The sequence below is a fragment of the Bombina bombina genome, chromosome 4 (genome assembly GCF_027579735.1).
Source record: "Bombina bombina isolate aBomBom1 chromosome 4, aBomBom1.pri, whole genome shotgun sequence".
Lineage (NCBI taxonomy): Eukaryota > Metazoa > Chordata > Amphibia > Anura > Bombinatoridae > Bombina > Bombina bombina.
The window spans coordinates 106124230-106145589 of record NC_069502.1 but is presented as its reverse complement, the minus strand read 5'-3'; the positions used below and the strand labels follow the sequence as shown (position 1 = coordinate 106145589).

Genomic DNA, 21360 nt, shown 5'->3' with positions numbered 1-21360 from the left:
ACAAGGTACCTTGTATAGTATTTGATCTACCAAAGGACCATTTGAAGTTCTTCATTTCTGTTCAAATTATTATAAGTTGAGTAATCGGTACTTCAAGTTACATAAAGTAACTATATCTGGCATGGTATCAATACATTGGGGCATAATTATCAAGCTCCATACGGAGCTTGATGCCCCGTGTTTCCGGCGACCCTTCAGGTTCGCCGGAAACAGACGTTATGAAGCAGCGGTCTAAACACCGCTGCTCCATAACCTGTCCACCTGCTCTGAGGCGGCGGACAAAAATCAACCCGATCGAATACGATTGGTTTGATTGACACCCCTGCTAGTGGCCGATTGGCCGCGAATCTGCAGAGGGCGGTATTGCACCAGCAGTTCACAAGAAATGCTGGTGCAATGATAAATGCCGACAGCATATTCTGTCGGCATTTATTGATGTGCAGCGGACATGATACGCTACATCATATCATGTCCGTTCGCACATTAAAAAATTTACTCCAGAGACTGATATTTTATTGGGAGACAATTTATATTTTAATATTGTTAATTATTTGTAATGTTTTAATTTTTAGATACAAAATAAATACCGGGCCAGATTACAAGTGGAGCGCTACTTAAAGCTCCCGCGCGAGAGTTAATTGCGCGTGTCAGGTTGCGCTCATATTATGAGTTGAAAGTAAAAAGTTATTGGTCTTGCCCTAACCCAACGGGCACAAAATGCTGAACTTACAATATCACGATAACCTTCCCAGATCCTCTAAAAGAAGCTGTGGTAAAACCACTCCTAAAGAAACCTTTATTAGACCCAGACTGAATGACTAATTACAGACCAGTATCCAACCTCCAATTTCTGGGGAAAATAATTGAAAAAGTAGTGGCAACTCAACTGGAAGCCCATCTATCACGCCTAAACATATTCAATCCTTTCCAGTCAGGGTTCAGATGCCGCCACAGCACTGAAACAGCGCTAGTCCGAGTGCTAAATGATCTCCTCATGGCAAGAGACAAAGGTGATTACTCCATTCTAATCCTCCTGGATCTCTCAGCTGCATTTGACACCATTGACCATAGGATTCTAATAGAGCGCTTGCAGTATATCTGTGGTCTAGGAGGCGCAGTCCTTAACTGGTTTAAATCTTTCCTCGCTGGTAGATCACAGAGAGTAATATCAGGATCAAGCTCATCAGCACCAACAGAACTGGCCTGTGGAGTTCCACAAGGATCTATCCTGTCTCCCATGCTATTCGCAATTTACTTACTACCACTGAGGGACATCATTAACCAACATGGCCTAAGGTATCATTGTTACGCTGATGACACACAACTCTACTTTTCCTTTGCTCCAGATACTACAGACCCAGCATGCTGCATAAACAGTTGCTTAACAGACCTCATCGAATGGATGAATGCTAGCTGTCTCAAAGTGAACCCGGACAAAACAGAGTTACTCTTGGTGAGGGGACCCCGAGCATCAAAAATATCCCACGATCACCCAACTGGCCTGGAGCTTGGAGGCTCTGAACTCGTTAGTTCAGCAAAGGTACGAAACCTCGGAGTGCTGATTGACGCTGGGCTATCTTTTAAACAGCAAATTTCCTCCGTAATAAAATCTGCCTACTTTCATCTGAAAAACATGGCCAGGATACAACACTTAATTCCCCCGGATGATATGCCAACATTAATCCATGCATTTGTATCCTCTAGGCTAGATTACTGCAATGCACTTTACTTGGGCCTCCCAAAAAAAGAACTCCATTGCCTTCAGACAGTACAAAACGCAGCAGCCAGACTATTGACCAATCAAACTCACTCCTGCCACATAACACCTGTTCTCCACTCCCTGCATTGGCTTCCAATTAAATGGCGAACATATTTTAAAATTGGCCTGCTGACTTTCAAAGCCTTAAACAACCAAGGCCCACAGTACCTGAAAGAGCTCCTGACACCCTACATCCCATCAGTTCACTTAGGTCAGCCAACACATCCATCCTCTCAGTGCCAAGGATAAGGAGAAACTCAGGCTCCAGAGCATTCTGCCATGCTGCCCCTACTTTCTGGAACTCTTTACCATGCGCAATCAGAGAGGCACCGTCCTTACAGACTTTAAAAAAAAAAAGCTAATGACCCACCTCTTCCATCAGGCATTCAGTCCGCTTATCTGACCTTCAGAAACTCCTAATTTTTATGTCTTATGTTGGTATATTTGTAAAGTGCTTTGAGTCTCACAGGGAGAAAAGCTCTACATAAATTGCAAATTATTATTATTATATTATTATTATACCCCATAAAAGTCAATGGAGCAAAAAATGTGGAAAAACAACTAACACCCAACTCACTCACAAACCTGATCGCATAGTCTCATGTGCACTAACCCAACATGAAAATAATTATTATTTCATATTCTATAGCAGAATATGTTCTTCACATAGCAGAATATGTTCTATTATTTATAAATACATATTTGTACATATGTCTGATGGTATTTTGGTACAATTTATCTATACCTATATATAGGTATATATATATATATATATATATATATACCTATTTATAGAAATATATAAATGTATATATGCTATGTGCAGAACATTGGAATGAGAAATAGTTGCAGTAAATACACAGTATAACACTTTTAAATATGAATATTGCCTAAATATACTTTTAGATGTTTTTATCTAGTTACCTGCAAAGGGCTCCAATGCACTTCTATATATGTCTATATATATATATATATATATATATATATATATATATATATATATATATATATATATATTTATGTATTTATATGTATATATATATATATATATATATATATATATATATATATATATGTAAATACATATGTACACATATAAATACATAAATACATTTTTACACATGTATAGGCATATATATATATATATATATATATACATGCATATACATCTTATATGTCTATATATATATTCATATATATTTATGTATTTATATGTGTATATATATATATATATATATATATATATAAATACATATGTACACATATAAGTACATGAATACATTTAAACACATATATAGGTATATATATATATACATGCATATACATCTTAGAGATATATCTATGTGTCTCTATGTTAAAGCCCTTTGCCTGCCTTTTTTTTCTTTAAAACCTTTGAGCCCTTATAACTTTTTTTGTGCAATATTTTTTTGAATAATTTTATTAGATGGTATTATTATGAGTGTAAGGGTACTTTGTAATGTATTTTTGATATGTTTTGTACAACTTTTTTGTTTTGCGTAACAGTTAACCACAGCTCTGAGGACACGCTAACCCGACAAGCGTTTACTTCAATTGTGCTCAAGTGGTCACGTTTACTATCAACTTGTAATATGAGTGCAATTTAACCTGTGCACAAATTAATGCAAAACCTGATATGTAATCCTGCCCACTAAATTTTAATTCTTCCTTGCTGATAACACCAATCTTCAAAATTATTATATTAAAACTCTATCGGCTAGATTACGAGTTTTGCGTTATGAGTGAAAAAGCTTCATAACAAAGCTTTTTCACTACCGCTGCTATTACGAGTTTTGCAGGTATATCTGTCCCGCACACTTTTTTGGCCGTAACGCAACGTAACTACCACAGCTTTCAAAAAGTCATTTTTCAATGGGACTTCCATAACGCCGGTATTACGAGTTTGCCTGCCTGGCCAAAAAGTGAGCAGTACAGCCTATACCGTCAAGATCCATACCGTAAACTGAAAGTGAGTAGCTATGGCTTTTATGTTACAAAGTCGTAGCATAAAACTCATAACTAAAGTGCTAAAAAGTACACTAACAACCATAAACTACCTATTAACCCCTAAACCGAGGCCCTCCCGCATCGCAAACACTAAAATAAAATTATTAACCCCTAAATGCCGCTCCGGACATCGCCACCACTATAATACACATATTAATCCCTAAACTGCCGTACTCCCGCATCGCAAACACTAGTTAAATATTATTAACCCCTAATCTGCTGTCCCAAACATCGCCGAAACCTACATTACTGTTATTAACTTCTAATCTGCTGCCCCCAAAATTGCCGCCACTATACTAAAGTTATTAACCCCTAAACCTAACCCTAACCATAACACCCACTAACTTTAACATAATTAAAATAAATCTAAATAAAAATTACAATTAATACCTAAATAATTCCAATTTAAAACATACTTACCTGTAAAATAAACCCTAAGCTAGCTACAATATAACTAGTAGTTACATTGTAGCTATCTTAGGTTTTATTTTTATTTCACAGCTAAGTTTGTATTTAGTTTAACTAGGTAGACTAGTTAGTAAATAGTTATTAACTGTTCACTAACTACCTAGTTAAAATAAATACAAATTTACCTGTAAAATAAAACCTAACCTGTCTTACACTAACACCTAACCTTACACTACAATTAAATTAATTATATTAATTAAATACAATTAACTAAATTACAAAAAATAATAAACACTAAATTACACAAAATAAAAAAGAAATGATCAAATATTTAAACTAATTACACCTAATCTAATAGCCCTATTAAAATAAAAAGCCCCCCCAGTAATAAAAAAAACCCTAGCCTAAACTAAACTGCCAATAGCGCTTAAAAGGGCCTTTTGCGGGACATTGCCCCAAAGAAATCAGCTCTTTTACCTGTAAAAAAAATACAAACAACGCCCCAAGAGTAAAACCCACCACCCACACAAGCAAACCCCCCAAATAAAATCCTATCTAAAAAAACCTAAGCTCCCCATTGCCCTGAAAAGGGCATTTGGATGGGCATTGCCCTTAAAAGGGCATTTAGCTCTTTTTCAGCCAAAACCCTAAACTAAAAATAAAACCCACCCAATAAACCCTTAAAAAAACCTAACACTAACCCCTGAAGATTCACTTACAGTTTTTGAAGACCGGACATCCATCCTCAACGAAGCCAGAAGAAGTCTTTATCCAAGAGGGCAGAAGTCCTCGATGAAGCCGGGAGAAGTCTTCATCCAAGCAGCAAGAAGTGGTACTCCAGGCGGGCAGAAGCCTTCATCCAGACGGCATCTTCTATCTTGATCCTTCCGACGCAGAGCGGCTCCATCTTCAAGACATCCGGCGCGGAGCATCCTCTTCTTTCGAATCCTCTTGAAGAATGAAGGTTCCTTTAAATGACGTCATCCAAGATGGCGTCCATTGAATTCTGATTGGCTAATTCTATCAGCCAATCGGAATTAAAGGTGAAAAAAGCCTATTGGAAAATCCTATTAGATTGAGCTCGCATTCTATTGGCTGATTGGATCAGCCAATAGGATTGAAGCTCAATCCTATTGGCTGATTGCATCAGCCAATAGGATTTTTTCACCTTTAATTCCAATTGGCTGATCCAATCGGAATTCAAGGGACGCCATCTTGGATGACGTCATTTAAAGGAACCTTCTTTCTTCAAGAGGATTCGAAAGAAGAGGATGCTCCCCGCTGGATGTCTTGAGAATGGAGCCGCTCCGCGTCGGAAGGATGAAGATAGAAGATGCCATCTGGATGAAGACTTCTGCCCGCCTGGAGGACCACTTCTTGCCGCTTGGATGAAGACTTCTCCCGGCTTCGTTGGGACTTCTGCCCGCTTGGATGAAGACTTCTCCCGGCTTCGTTGAGAAAGGATGTCCGGTCTTCAAAAACTGTAAGTGGTTCTTCGGGGGTTAGTGTTAGGTTTTTTAAAGGGTTTATTGGGTGGGTTTTATTTTTAGCTTAGGGTTTAGGCTGAAAAAGAGCTAAATGCCCTTTTCAGGGCAATGGGGAGCTTAGTTTTTTTTAGATAGGATTTAATTTGGGGGGTTTGGTTGTGTGGTTGGTGGGTTTTACTGTTGGGGGGTTGCTTGTATTTTTTTACAGGTGAAAGAGCTGATTTCTTTGGGGCAATTCCCCGCAACAGGCCCTTTTAAGGGCTATTGGCAGTTTAGTTTAGGCTAGGGTTTTTTTTATTTTGGGGGTCTTTTTTATTTTGATAGGGCTATTAGTTTAGGTGTAATTAGTTTCATTATTCGATCATTTCTTTTTTATTTTGTGTAATTTAGTGTTTATTATTTTTTTTTATTTAGTTTATTGTATTTAATTAAAGGGACACTGAACCCAATTTTTTTTCTTTCATGATTCAGATAGAGCATGAAATTTTAAGCAACTTTCTAATTTACTCCTCTTATCAAATTGTCTTCATTCTCTTGGTATCTTTATTTGAAATGCAAGAATGTAAGTTTAGACGCCGGCCCATTTTTTGGTTGTCCTTGCTGATTGGTGGATAAATTCATCCACCAATAAAAAATTGCTGTCCAGAGAACTGAATAGTACAAAAAGGTTAGATGCCTTCTTTTTCAAATAAAGATAGCAACAGAGCGAAGAAAAATTGATAATAGGAGTAAATTAGAAAGTTGCTTAAAATTGCATGCTCTATCTGAATCACAAAAGAAAAAAATTGAGTTCAGTGTCCCTTTAATGTTATGGATTTAATTGTAGTGTAAATCTACGTGTTAGTGTAAGACAGGTTAGGTTTTATTTTACAGGTAAATTTGTATTTATTTTAACTAGGTAGTTTGTAAATAGTTATTAACTATTTACTAACTAGTCTACCTAGTTAAAATAAATACAAACTTAGCTGTGAAATAAAAATAAAACCTAAGATAGCTACAATGTAACTATTAGTTACATTGTAGCTAGCTTAGGTTTTATTTTATAGGTAAGTATTTAGTTTTAAATAGGAATTATTTAGGTATTAATAGTAATTTTTATTTAGATTTATTTTAATTATGTCAAAGTTATTGGTGTTAGGGTTAGAGTTACGTTAGGGTTAGGGTTAGACTTAGGGTTATATGGCGAAAAGAAGAAACAGCGTAACCCCACATCAAGGTAGCAGTTTCCACAAATTTATTAAATACACAAAAGTAATGCACTTACAAACAGGCTAAAAGATATCGCATTAATCCCTTCATAGGGAAAGAGAAGCGGGTCCCAGTTCACTTAAAAATCCTTCAGGACACAGCTATATTGCTGCCGCTTTAATGCTTCTTCCAAACAGTCTTAGTATATTGGAGCCGTCCTTAGCTCCACCCCCAACGCGTTTCGTCTGCGCTCTCCAGACTTTTTCAAGAGGAAATGATGATGTTTAGCACGCTCCTGTACGTTGCTATTTACATCCGATTGTCACTTCTGATTGGTTGCTCACTGACCTATCCAATAGCAGGATGCGAACAAGCCTCTTTTTTCTAAAGGCAATATCGTAAGCTAATTCGCTTGCTGAAAAATAAATATGCACTCCTGCTTTTTGTCAGCACACTTCATTAACTGTTTGAATACGCATATCTTCTAAGCATTAATACATGAATTCTAAAACATTAAGAATATAAATTAATAATATAAATTAATAAACGTGATTGAACCTATACATATATGCAATTCATTATCTACAAATCTGTATTGACATTATAATTGACTTCATCAACTTCATAGAGAAACTAAATTATTACTTACATATAAAATTCATACTTCATATATAATAAGTATTCTTCTTAAAGAAACCTATATAACATTAAAAAAAATTGATACAAATTCATTCAACAGTCCATTTAAAAATTGATTACATATTCTATATCAAAGGGAAAGATATACTGTATTTACAGCATTAAGGTCTGCAAGTCTATATCGACATTTAACCCTTTTGGGGCCATACAATTAAGCAGGTGAATCCATTTGGTTTCACACTTTCTGAGGTGCATTAACCTCTGCTGTTCATTGCCCACTAATTGTGGTATGGTCTCTAATATTTTTACTTTGAGGTTATTTGGATTTTTATTGTGCACCCTCCTAAAGTGTTCAGATACACTGTGATTTTCATATCCTTTGGTTATGTTTTCTATGTGTTCATATATGCAGCGTTTGACTTTCCTTTTCGTTCTTCCTACGTAAATTAAATTGCATTCACACATAAGATAATACACCGCATATATGGACACACATGAAGCTCTATCTTTAATTTTAAATTCTTTAGAATGATCCCAGTTGAAAACATTATCACCCTTACTGATGAGACTACACATACAACAGTTTAGTCTACCACATTTGAAAGTTCCCCCTTTATTAATGCACCAATCTGAGAGAGTCCCTTTCTTTGTATTTTTGATTTCTCTTAATTTAGATGGGGCTAATATATTTTTAATGCTTTTATTTTTCTTAAAAATAGTTACCGGGTAGGGCTCCAAATGGGGTCCTAACACAGGATCAGCCAAAAGGATATTCCAATGTTTTTTAAGTGTAGTTTTAATGAAATTAGCACCTAAATTATATGTTGTTATAAATTTAGCTCGCCATTTCTTTTCCTCATTATGGGTTTTAGTAACAACTTGATTTTCATTTGTGCTAAGCAAAAGATCCCCTCTATCTTTATTTCTACTCTCTATTCTAGCTCTCTGTACTAAACCACTGTCATACCCTTTCTTTAAAAATGTATCTTCTAACTGATCAGCTTCTGTCTCAAAATCATCTATGTTGGTACAGTTTCTACGAATCCTAAGAAATTGGCCATAAGGTATATTTCTTTTGCATTGGGGCAGGTGGCCACTCCCTGCATTTAAAAACCCATTACTATCCACTTCTTTCTTGAAATTCTTGACCGCTGTTTTATTGGTAATTGCATCAATGAAAAGACATAAATCCAAAAATTCTATTTCACTCTTATGTATTTTGCTTGTAAATTCCAGATTAAAGTTATTGTTATTAAGATGACTAATAAACTCCATGGCTTCTATATCACTACCTTTCCACACTATGAGAATGTCATTGATATAGCGCCGATATATCATGACATTCTCATTGTATGGGTTGTTATTCCACACGTACTTCTCCTCGAAAGCAGCCATATAGATGTTGGCATAGGAAGGGGCCATGGGCGTACCCATGGCCGTTCCTTGTATCTGCTGATAAAACTTTTTCTCGAACGAGAAGAAATTGTGGAATAAGATAAATTCAATCCCTCTTGCTAAATACTTGACTTGTATCGGTGGTAAATCACTAAATTTATCAAAGAACTCCTCAAAAGCTTTCACTCCCTCTATGTGTGGTATATTCGTATATAACAAAGTAATATCGCAAGATATCCATAAAAAACTATCATCCCATGTTATGCCTTCAAATAAATTTATATTAAAGTCAAACGCCGCATATATGAACACATAGAAAACATAACCAAAGGATTTGAAAATCACAGTGTATCTGAACACTTTAGGAGGGTGCACAATAAAAATCCAAATAACCTCAAAGTAAAAATATTAGAGACCATACCACAATTAGTGGGCAATGAACAGCAGAGGTTAATGCACCTCAGAAAGTGTGAAACCAAATGGATTCACCTGCTTAATTGTATGGCCCCAAAAGGGTTAAATGTCGATATAGACTTGCAGGCTTTCATGCTGTAAATACAGTATATCTTTCCCTTTGATATAGAATATGTAATCAATTTTTAAATGGACTGTTGAATGAATTTGTATCAATTTTTTTTAATGTTATATAGGTTTCATTAAGAAGAATACTTATTATATATGAAGTATGAATTTTATATGTAAGTATTAGTTTAGTTTCTCTATGAAGTTGATGAAGTCAATTATAATGTCAATACAGATTTGTAGATAATGAATTGCATATATGTATAGGTTCAATCACGTTTATTAATTTATATTATTAATTTATATTCTTAATGTTTTAGTATTCATGTATTAATGCTTAGAAGATATGCGTATTCAAACAGTTAATGAAGTGTGCTGACAAAAAGCAGGAGTGCATATTTATTTTTCAGCAAGCGAATTAGCTTACGATATTGCCTTTAGAAAAAAGAGGCTTGTTCGCATCCTGCTATTGGATAGGTCAGTGAGCAACCAATCAGAAGTGACGATCGGATGTAAATAGCAACGTACAGGAGCGTGCTAAACATCATCATTTCCTCTTGAAAAAGTCTGGAGAGCGCAGACGAAACGCGTTGGGAGTGGAGCTAAGGACGGCTCCAATATACTAAGACTGTTTGGAAGAAGCATTAAAGCGGCAGCAATATAGCTGTGTCCTGAAGGATTTTTAAGTGAACTGGGACCCGCTTCTCTTTCCCTATGAAGGGATTAATGCCATATCTTTTAGCCTGTTTGTAAGTGCATTACTTTTGTGTTTTTAATAAATTTGTGGAAACTGCTACCTTGATGTGGGGTTGCGCTGTTTCTTCTTTTCGCCATAGGATCTACAAATAAAGAGAGCGTTTGGAAACAAGCCTCTGGAAGTAGCTGCACCTCATTTTCTAAAGACAGTGATTAGGAGTTGGCATTACAAACTACCGCAACAATCACTATTCTATGTGAATACTCCTAAGGACACTCCCCAGTATTGGGTAATATCTATTCAGACAGATCAACTGCTTTTTAACCATTTTCTATTGCTTTTTAAGTATTCAGACAGATCAATTGCTTTTTAACCATTTTCTATTTGCTTTTTAAGTATTTATATTTTTATGTATGAATTTATATTAATTTGCATGTGTATTTCTTATTTAATATTTTTTTGATGAGTAGTTGCTGCAGTATTAATTCAATCTTTTAGCTATTTTAACTTATTTTAATATCCCTCTTGCTTTAACGCTACCATCCCATATCCACTTCTCTACCAAGTTGCGCTGTTAATACTTCCAGTGTGTTTTGTAAATTTTGTGTTTCGTAGGATAGCTGCACTATGGAAGAGGTGGTGGATATTACATCTTTAGAAAATGAGAATAGAGGAGATTACATTAGACATAGGCAAAGGAAAGTTAATCTGCTCAATAGTAACAACACTGAAGGTAAAGATCCTCATAATCTTTTTAGACAATTGGAAAAATTATTAATCCAGGATACTAAAGAGTGGCATGATCTGATTTTATTAGATAATTATATTTTACACAACATAATCCCTAGAGGACTAAGGATTAACAAATAGCCTGCCTTTAACTTAGATGAAATAGAGTTTAGTACAGAATGGGATAGTGCCCTACATACCTGCTCTATGACGTTAATCAAAATATTAGTAAAATATAGAGAATTTAAATTGGAAAATATAAAGAAGGAAATAAAAGATCTAACTCCAAAAATTAATAATTTCAAGGAAATTGAAAAATGGAAGAAAATTAATAGTGATATTATGACTAGGATTGACACTCTAGAAAAAGAATTGATTATACACAAAACACAAAAGTTTAAAAGGGATCAAGATGATTACAAAAATGATAGGATTCATAATAGGAATCATATAGAAAGAAGAGGTAACAATAGAAGGGGTAATTACTTGCAAGATAAAGACCAGTCCCATCGCATGGAAGAGAACAATTTAAATAGAGAAGTAAAACCTGTATCCCAAAAAGCTAATATCATGCATAATAATAATCATAATAAGGGAAATGTGGAAAAGGCAGGTAAAAGAAGTGATTATGGAGTAGAGACACAGAACCGATTTCAGGCTCTAGGTGAATCACCCTTACCACCCAGATGGAATGAGCAGGGGGCTAGACCTAAACCTCATGCCCACTTTAGAAAAGAATCGAATAATCATATACAAAGAGAACAACATCATAATAAACATAATCACAATTCTCATATATATGTATCTCCTTCTGCTCCCTCTTCTTCCTCTTTTTTATGGAGGGACAGGCCCCAACAAACTTGGCCACAGAAAACTCAATACAATCACAATCAACAAGAGAGACAGTGGGATCAGCACCCAAATTACCACCCACAGGAGAAGAGGGAGGAGAGGAGACAGGGCACAAAAAGAAGGTGGGAACAAGACGAGGATCCAGAGCAGGGATACGAGTTAGAGAATGTAAGATCAAGAGGCAGGTATTAGAACAGGAGAAAAAAGATGTTTTTAATTTATCTAAGAGAATTTTATCAACAAGTGAATATAAGCTATTGGGTAAAGGACTTAAATTTGCACCTCAGAGTCCTCCCAATAGCTTCGAAATTTTTATAGATCTACAGAAATACATACGCAAGCTTACTTTACAACGTTATTTTTTAAAGACTGATTTTAGAGAAGAAAGAAAGGGTATTATTCAATCACAATTAGGTGAGCATGATCTTGAAGTTTTGAATACACTAATTAGCCTGAATGAAGAATGTTTATCTAATGCACAAACTATAGAGGAACAACAAGAAGAGGATGAGTTCCTTAATGTTAGTGTATATGAGGAAGAAATTCCCATTAAACATAGTAATTTTAAAAAACAGTCTAGTTTTAACCCTATATTTGCACAAGGTAACTATATCCCAGTTTTTAATGAAATAGTAAAAGAAGAATTTAGGAGCTACTTTGAAATTTTAAAAAAGAAAAAAAACTTCAAATATAGGGACAACTTAACACAGCAAGAAAGAAAGGCTTTAGACGAACTTAAATCTGATTTAACAATTACCATAAGACAAGCGGACAAGGGAGGAGGGATTGTTATCCAGGATTGAGATATATATTTAAATGAGGCATACAGACTATTAAGCTGTACAAAAACCTATAAAAGACTGGATAGGGATCCCTCCTCCCAGTATAGCTTAGAGCTACATGCCTTTGTATTAAAAGGAAGGGAAGATAGTATATTAACCACTGAGGAAGCTAATTTTATTTTGATTTCTTGTCCTTCGGTACCTTTATTTTACCACCTACCAAAGGTACACAAGGACAAAGTAAACCCACCCGGGAGACCTATAGTCTCCGGGGTGGGGTCTCTAACTAGTAATCTTTCTAGTTATCTAGATTGGTTCTTACAGCCAACTGTTAGGAAAACTAGATCTTACCTAAAAGATACTGCCCAAACTATAAAATTATTTGAAGGCATAACATGGGATGATAGTTTTTTATGGATATCTTGCGATATTACTTCGTTATATACGAATATACCACACATAGAGGGAGTGAAAGCTTTTGAGGAGTTCTTTGATAAATTTAGTGATTTACCACCGATACAAGTCAAGTATTTAGCAAGAGGGATTGAATTTATCTTATTCCACAATTTCTTCTCGTTCGAGAAAAAGTTTTATCAGCAGATACAAGGAACGGCCATGGGTACGCCCATGGCCCCTTCCTATGCCAACATCTATATGGCTGCTTTCGAGGAGAAGTACGTGTGGAATAACAACCCATACAATGAGAATGTCATGATATATCGGCGCTATATCGATGACATTCTCATAGTGTGGAAAGGTAGTGATATAGAAGCCATGGAGTTTATTAGTCATCTTAATAATAATAACTTTAATCTGGAATTTACAAGCAAAATACATAAGAGTGAAATAGAATTTTTGGATTTATGTCTTTTCATTGATCCAATTACCAATAAAACAGCGGTCAAGAATTTCAAGAAAGAAGTGGATAGTAATGGGTTTTTAAATGCAGGGAGTGGCCACCTGCCCCAATAGAAAAGAAATATACCTTATGGCCAATTTCTTAGGATTCGTAGAAACTGTACCAACATAGATGATTTTGAGATAGAAGCTGATCAGTTAGAAGATACATTTTTAAAGAAAGGGTATGACAGTGGTTTAGTACAGAGAGCTAGAATAGAGAGTAGAAATAAAGATAGAGGGGATCTTTTGCTTAGCACAAATGAAAATCAAGTTGTTACTAAAACCCATAATGAGGAAAAGAAATGGCGAGCTAAATTTATAACAACATATAATTTAGGTGCTAATTTCATTAAAACTACACTTAAAAAACATTGGAATATCCTTTTGGCTGATCCTGTGTTAGGACCCCATTTGGAGCCCTACCCGGTAACTATTTTTAAGAAAAATAAAAGCATTAAAAATATATTAGCCCCATCTAAATTAAGAGAAATCAAAAATACAAAGAAAGGGACTCTCTCAGATTGGTGCATTAATAAAGGGGGAACTTTCAAATGTGGTAGACTAAACTTTTGTATGTGTAGTCTCATCAGTAAGGGTGATAATGTTTTCAACTGGGATCATTCTAAAGAATTTAAAATTAAAGATAGAGCTTCATGTGTGTCCATATATGCGGTGCATTATCTTATGTGTGAATGCAATTTAATTTACGTAGGAAGAACGAAAAGGAGAGTCAAACGCTGCATATATGAACACATAGAAAACATAACCAAAGGATATGAAAATCACAGTGTATCTGAACACTTTAGGAGGGTGCACAATAAAAATCCAAATAACCTCAAAGTAAAAATATTAGAGACCATACCACAATTAGTGGGCAATGAACAGCAGAGGTTAATGCACCTCAGAAAGTGTGAAACCAAATGGATTCACCTGCTTAATTGTATGGCCCCAAAAGGGTTAAATGTTGATATAGACTTGCAGGCTTTCATGCTGTAAATACAGTATATCTTTCCCTTTGATATAGAAAATGTAATCAATTTTTAAATGGACTGTTGAATGAATTTGTATCAATTTTTTTAATGTTATATAGGTTTCTTTAAGAAGAATACTTATTATATATGAAGTATGAATTTTATATGTAAGTATTAATTTAGTTTCTCTATGAAGTTGATGAAGTCAATTATAATGTCAATACAGATTTGTAGATAATGAATTGCATATATGTATAGGTTCAATCACGTTTATTAATTTATATTATTAATTTATATTCTTAATATTTTAGTATTCATGTATTAATGCTTAGAAGATATGCGTATTCAAACAGTTAATGAAGTGTGCTGACAAAAAGCAGGAGTGCATATTTATTTTTCAGCAAGCGAATTAGCTTACGATATTGCCTTTAGAAAAAAGAGGCTTGTTCGCATCCTGCTATTGGATAGGTCAGTGAGCAACCAATCAGAAGTGACGATCGGATGTAAATAGCAACGTACAGGAGCGTGCTAAACATCATCATTTCCTCTTGAAAAAGTCTGGAGAGCGCAGACGAAACGCATTGGGGGTGGAGCTAAGGACGGCTCCAATATACTAAGACTGTTTGGAAGAAGCATTAAAGCGGCAGCAATATAGCTGTGTCCTGAAGGATTTTTAAGTGAACTGGGACCCGCTTCTCTTTCCCTACGAAGGGATTAATGTGATATCTTTTAGCCTGTTTGTAAGTGCATTACGTTTGTGTATTTAATACATTTGTGGAAACTGCTACCTTGATGTGGGGTTGCGCTGTTTCTTCTTTTCGCCATAGGATCTACAAATAAAGAGAGCGTTTGGAAACAAGCCTCTGGAAGTAGCTGCACCTCATTTTCTAAAGACAGTGATTAGGAGTTGGCATTACAAACTACCGCAACAATCACTATTCTATGTGAATACTCCTAAGGACACTCCCCAGTATTGGGTAATATCTATTCAGACGGATCAACTGCTTTTTAACCATTTTCTATTGCTTTTTAAGTATTCAGACAGATCAACTGCTTTTTAACCATTTTCTATTTGCTTTTTAAGTATTTATATTTTTATGTATGAATTTATATTAATTTGCATGTGTATTTCTTATTTAATATTTTTTTGATGAGTAGTTGCTGCAGTATTAATTCAATCTTTTAGCTATTTTAACTTATTTTAATATCCCTCTTGCTTTAACGCTACCATCCCATATCCACTTCTCTACCAAGTTGCGCTGTTAATACTTCCAGTGTGTTTTGTAGACTTAGGGTTAGGTTTAGGGGTTAATAACTTTAGTATAGTGGCGGCGATGTTGGGGGTGGCAGATTAGGGGTTAATATGTGTAGGTAGGTTGCGGGGTCATTGGGGGCCTCAGATTAGGGGTTAATAAGTGTAGGTAGGTGGCAGCGATGTCAGGGGCAGCAGTTTAGGGGTTAATTACTGTAATGTAGGTGGCGGCGACATTGGGGGCGGCAGATTAGGGGTTAATAAGTGTAGGTAGGTGTTGGCAATGTCGGGAGCGGCAGATTAGGGGTTAATAATTGTAATGTAGGTGTCGGGGATGTTGGGGGAAGCAGATTAGGGGTTTTTAGACAGGGTTTATGTTAGGGTGTTAGGTGTAAACATAACTTTTCTTTCCCCATAGGAATCAATGGGGCTGCGTTACGGTGCTTTACGCTCCTTTATTGCAGGTGTTAGGCTTTTTTTAGCCGGGTCTCCCCATTAATGTCTATTGGGAAATCGTGCAAGAGGACATAAAACCAGCGCAGAGCAGCGCTGGTATTTGGGTGTGGTATGGAGCTCAATTTTGCTCAACGCTGCCATATTGCCTGCTAATGCCAGGTTTTTGCAAACCTGTAATAGCAGCGCTATAGGGAGGTGAGCGGTGGAAATAACTTGCAAGTTAGTACAGAGCCGCTCATAATGCAAAACTCGTAATCTAGCCGTTTATTACCAATATAAAGGGAATGGGTTTCTGAGTTTGAACTAAAGATTCTATACATATTTCTAAAAGCATTTTTTTTTAATTGCATAAATATTTATTTTCTTAAAAGCAGAAAAGTGTTATATTGACAGAGTACCTGCTAAATCAATACAAGATGTGTGCTACTATAAATTCACTAAGCCAAATGTAAAAAGAACTAAACTACTATCGGTCTGTTGTTTAAAGGGACAGGAAACCTATTTTTTTTTCAGGATACATATAGAAAATACAATTTGAAACAACTTTCCAATGTACTTATATTACCAAATTTGCTTTGTTCTCTTGATATCAATTGCTGAAGTAGCAGCAATGCACTACTAAGAAGTAACTGAATTCAACTAGTCAGCTAATCACAAGAGACAAATGTATTTAGGCACCAATCATCAGCTATCCCCCACTAATGTGAGATATATAGATATTATTTTTCAACAACTAATACCAAGAGAACAACGTAAATTTGAAAATGGAAGTGAATGTCTGAATAATGCAAGTTTAAGTTTGACTTTCCTATCTCTTTAATAAAGAACATAAATACTTTGGTTGAATAGGTTATTGTGGAATGGATCTGCCATTTAAAAAAACTTTAATTGTTAATGTACATGCGCACAGACAAAATAATTATTTAGAACAAATCATTTGTCACAAAACATAATAATAATAATTGTTTCATCTGATATTCATTTATGGGGATGTTCAGAATTTGTTTGTTAACAAAAATTTGTTTGATATTTTCTACAGGAAACGTCTATCTTCAAGCTAGAAGCAGCACAAGAAAAGTTTTTTTTCTGTTTTTTCTTCTTTTTCTTAATGGGCCAGGAAGTACTAGATTAAAATTGAAGCTTACGGACAAAAGCATTGTGGATAGCTAATGAATGGTGTCAAATTTGAAGCCTCTTTAACCTGCATAAAACCTTTCCCACTTATAGAGTAACCGTTTGATATGAATGAACGAATCGCCTAATGAAACAAATCAATTTCATCTTTTTTTTTTTACTTTTGTCGTACACTTGTCCAGTAGCTTCATGTGTAATTATACAACCAAAGTGAAGACCCACTCAGTACATAATTAATTCTAACCAAATGACTTTACTACATTTAGGGCAAGATTTTCATTGGTTTAAGCAAATTAAAAAATAAAATACTCACCGTGTCCCTTAGCTACTTCATCAAAAATTGGCATTTCACCTCTCCAGGAAAACTCATCAGCATTGTTCACTAGAGCTTCCTTCAGTGCTTCATATCCACAGAGTACAACAAACCTTTTGGTTCCCAATTGGATGGAGAACACAGGCCCATACTTTTCAGATAGCTAGGGGAAAAAACGATGTGGCAGTTTTTTTATTTAAATTTAGCACTAGAAATGCAACAGTTTAATAACAATATTAAAACTTTTAATCATGCTATGATTTACAAGGCAGTTGTAAATAGATCTCTCCTGTTTTCATCTGCTTATATCCCAATTCATTTTATTAAATTCTTTAACTGTTTCAGCTCTGCTCAGAACTGCCCAAACATGCACATGGCCATCCAATCCCCTATCACCTAATTAAAGGGATACAGAGCCCAATTTTTTTCTTTCATGATTCAGACAGAGCAGGCAATTTTAAGCAACTTTCTAATTTACTCCTATTATCAACTTTTCTTCATTCTCTTGGTATCTTTATTTGAAAAAGCAGAAATGTAAACTTAGGTACCGGCCTATTTTTGGTTCAGCACCTGGGTAGCGCTTGCCGATTGGTAGCTAAAGGTGCCCACCAATCAGCAAGTGCTACCCAGGGTTCTGAACCAAAATGGGCCAGCTCCTAAGCATACTTTTCTGCTTTTTCAATATAGATACCAAGAGAACGAAGAAAATTTGATCATAGGAGTAAATAAGAAAGTTGATTAAAATTACATGCACTATCTGAATCATGAAATAAAAAATGTGGGCTTTGTATCCCTTTAACCTATCAACCCACCCCAGCAGCCCAGGCTCCCTTCCCAACCATCCAGTTCTGAGTTATTATTTCAAAATGTTGGAAAAGTATGTAGAGAGAGACAGATAATTAAATATAAAAATTAATAAAAATATCCAATGTATGGTTATATATAAATGTGCACTAGCTCATAGGGATGATTTACACCCTCTGTTGGTGGAATTAGACATTTCTACAAGGGTGGCAAGCAAAAATGAGGTTTTATTCAGTGCAGGGAATAATTAAATAAAGTACTGTAATACATTTGTAAATATGTTTCTTAAAATAAAGCAACACTACATTGTGAAAGCTGTTCCCACTCAATAATTTAAACTTATAATGAACATTTGCTTAAGGTAGCCAAGTAAACAATTGTAATCATGAAAATCACTTTAAATCCCATGCCATTCAGAACATAAAATACTAACAAAAAAGCAATAACAATAACCTAAGTCTATTTAAAACTACATATGCACAACTATTTCATTTTGTATTAATTAACAAGTTATATCTGTAAAATATTACCTCCATAAAGGTTTTAAAGGGTTCATACTTATTTATTAGATGCAAATGTCCAATAAATGGTAAAGGCATTGGTCCAGGAGGGAAATTTTTGTAAACATTTCTATTCCAGCCATAAATAATGCTTATCAAACATAGACATAGAATAATGGATAGAACTATTGAGACGGGATCAATGAAAACCATGTTTGTCGTCAGCAGTACCTGCAAAAGAAAAGAACATCCTGAGACAAAAGCTATCAAAGAATATTTACACACACACACACACACACACATATATATATATATACATACATACACACCACCAGCAAAATAGATTATGACTCGCATAAAGGGACACTCAAGTCAAAATTAAACTTTCATTATTCGGATAGAGCATGCAATTTTAAACAACTTTTCAATTTACTTCCATTAAAAAAGTGCACAGTCTTTTTATATTTAAACTTTTTAAGTCACCAGCTCCCACTGAGCATGTGCAAGAATTCACAGAATAAACGTATATGCATTTGTGATTGGCTGATTGCTGTCACATGGTACGTGTATGCATTTGTGATTGGCTGATGGCTGTCACATGGTATAGGAGGAATGGAAATAGACATAACTTTTAAAAATGTCAGAAAAAAAATCTACTACTCATTTGAAGTTCAGACTAAGTGCTATTGCATTGTATTGTTATCTTGCATTTGTTGATTATGCAAATCTACTGTGTTGACTGGTCCTTTAAAGATGATGGTTACCTTTTTTTTAGCAATAAGTATTTTTTTTTATTAATGTATCTACATTGTTTTTTTTGTTTTTTTTTTAAATATATTTTTATTGCACACTTAATAGACTACAGTATAGTGTAAATATAACTTTCATATGCACTGGGAAACAACACAATTAGTGTGACTCACTTTATTGCTATATTCGCTTTATTGCGGTGGTCTGGAACCGAACACGCAATATCTCTGAGGTACACCTGTGTGTGTATATATATATATATATATATATATATATATATATATATATATTTATTTAATTATGTATTTATACACATACATTTTATATGATAATATTCACATATTCAATAACAATAAAAAATGTGTTAATTGCATAAAGCTCTAATTAAAAAAAAAAAAAAAAAAAAAAGGAACCATATTCTATAACAGTGATGGTGAACCTATAGCACGCGTGCCACAGCACAAGATTATGTCCTCATGACAGGGGGCAGTATAAACTCAGTGCGGCAAACTTCAGTGTGCACATGACAGGTCGGCAACAGGGGAAACATCACAACAGGAGTAGCGGCAGCAGCAGCTGACAGTTGATTCCGGATTAATAATAAGTACATTTCTGTGCTGTTCTGTACATTTTCAGGTGCTTAATTTCATATTAATGGTGCTGCTGGTGGGCTCAAAAGATATTTGCATGTCAGGACGTTTTCAGGTGGGAAATTATTTTTGCACGCGTTGGGTTAATGCGCAAGCGAGCAAAAATAGTTTACTTTCTACTCATAATACGAGCACAACCCTGTTGCACGCAAAAAAGCTTACTTCTATTTATCAAAGCGTCAACTATGTTGCATTCGCCGGCGTCAATATGCTCGCCAGAGATTGCCAGACATCGCTGCCGCGGACCTGAATGTGATCTTCTTATTTATCAAAAAAGCCGTCAAAAACATGCGCGTCAAGTACGGTGCAAAGAGCATAGGACTGGTGTCAACTAACAGTCATCGATGTCGTGGTTATTCAGGTTTTTCCCAACTTTATTTATACCATTTCATTACTGTCCATGAACAAGCACATTTCTCTAAAGCTAATCTTTTAGTTTCCATCTGTTAATGTCCAAGAAATAGATTGATTTATACTTCAACAAACAATATCTCATATTTTTATATTTAATTGTTATATGATACTTTCACAGAAATGAATGTGTATTTGTATTTCTAGGAGTCATATTTTTTATTTATTTTTTAAATTATTATTATTGCTAGAATTTGTACATATATCCTTGCATATACATATATATATATACATATGTATATATGTGTGTATGTGTTATATCAGAAATCTTTTGCAAACATATTTACATGTCCCTAAGTTCCTTTTTTGTTCTAAACAATGTTGTCTGCCATATCTCTGTGTTTATTTATACCACTATATGTATATATTGTAAATGTATTATTATTCTGAGCAGGAATAATTGCAAATATACCATGTAATCAGAGTATCGTGTATTTTTTTTGCAATTAATGGATATTTTAAAGGGATAGGAAAGTAAAAATTTAAGTTGCATGATTCAGATAGAGCATGTCATTTTGAAGCCCTTTGAAAGTCACTTCTATTTTCAAGTGTGCTTTGTTCTCTTGGTATCCCTTGTTGGAAAAGAATATGCACATATCCTACACTAGTGGGAGCTAGCTGCTAATTGGTGCCTGCACACATTTGTCTCTTGTGTTTGGCTATATAGATGTGTTCAGCTAGCTGCCAGTAGTGCAATGCTGTTCCTTCAGCAAGGGATAACAAGAGAATGAAGCAG

The 21360-nt window shown here is 34.9% G+C and overlaps 1 protein-coding gene across 1 annotated transcript in view; it reads right to left on the bottom strand.

The window, feature by feature from the left end:
* Positions 1 to 19026, bottom strand: part of LOC128655958 (cytochrome P450 2C5-like) — a 127527-nt gene extending 108501 nt beyond the window's left edge. The window contains exons 1-2 of the mRNA XM_053709566.1: positions 18844 to 19026; positions 17510 to 17672 (exon numbers count right to left, since the gene is read on the bottom strand). Coding sequence (XP_053565541.1) covers positions 17510 to 17672; positions 18844 to 19026 — 346 coding nt within the window. The remainder of the gene's footprint in view (positions 1 to 17509; positions 17673 to 18843) is intronic.
* Positions 19027 to 21360: the final 2334 nt, after the last annotated feature.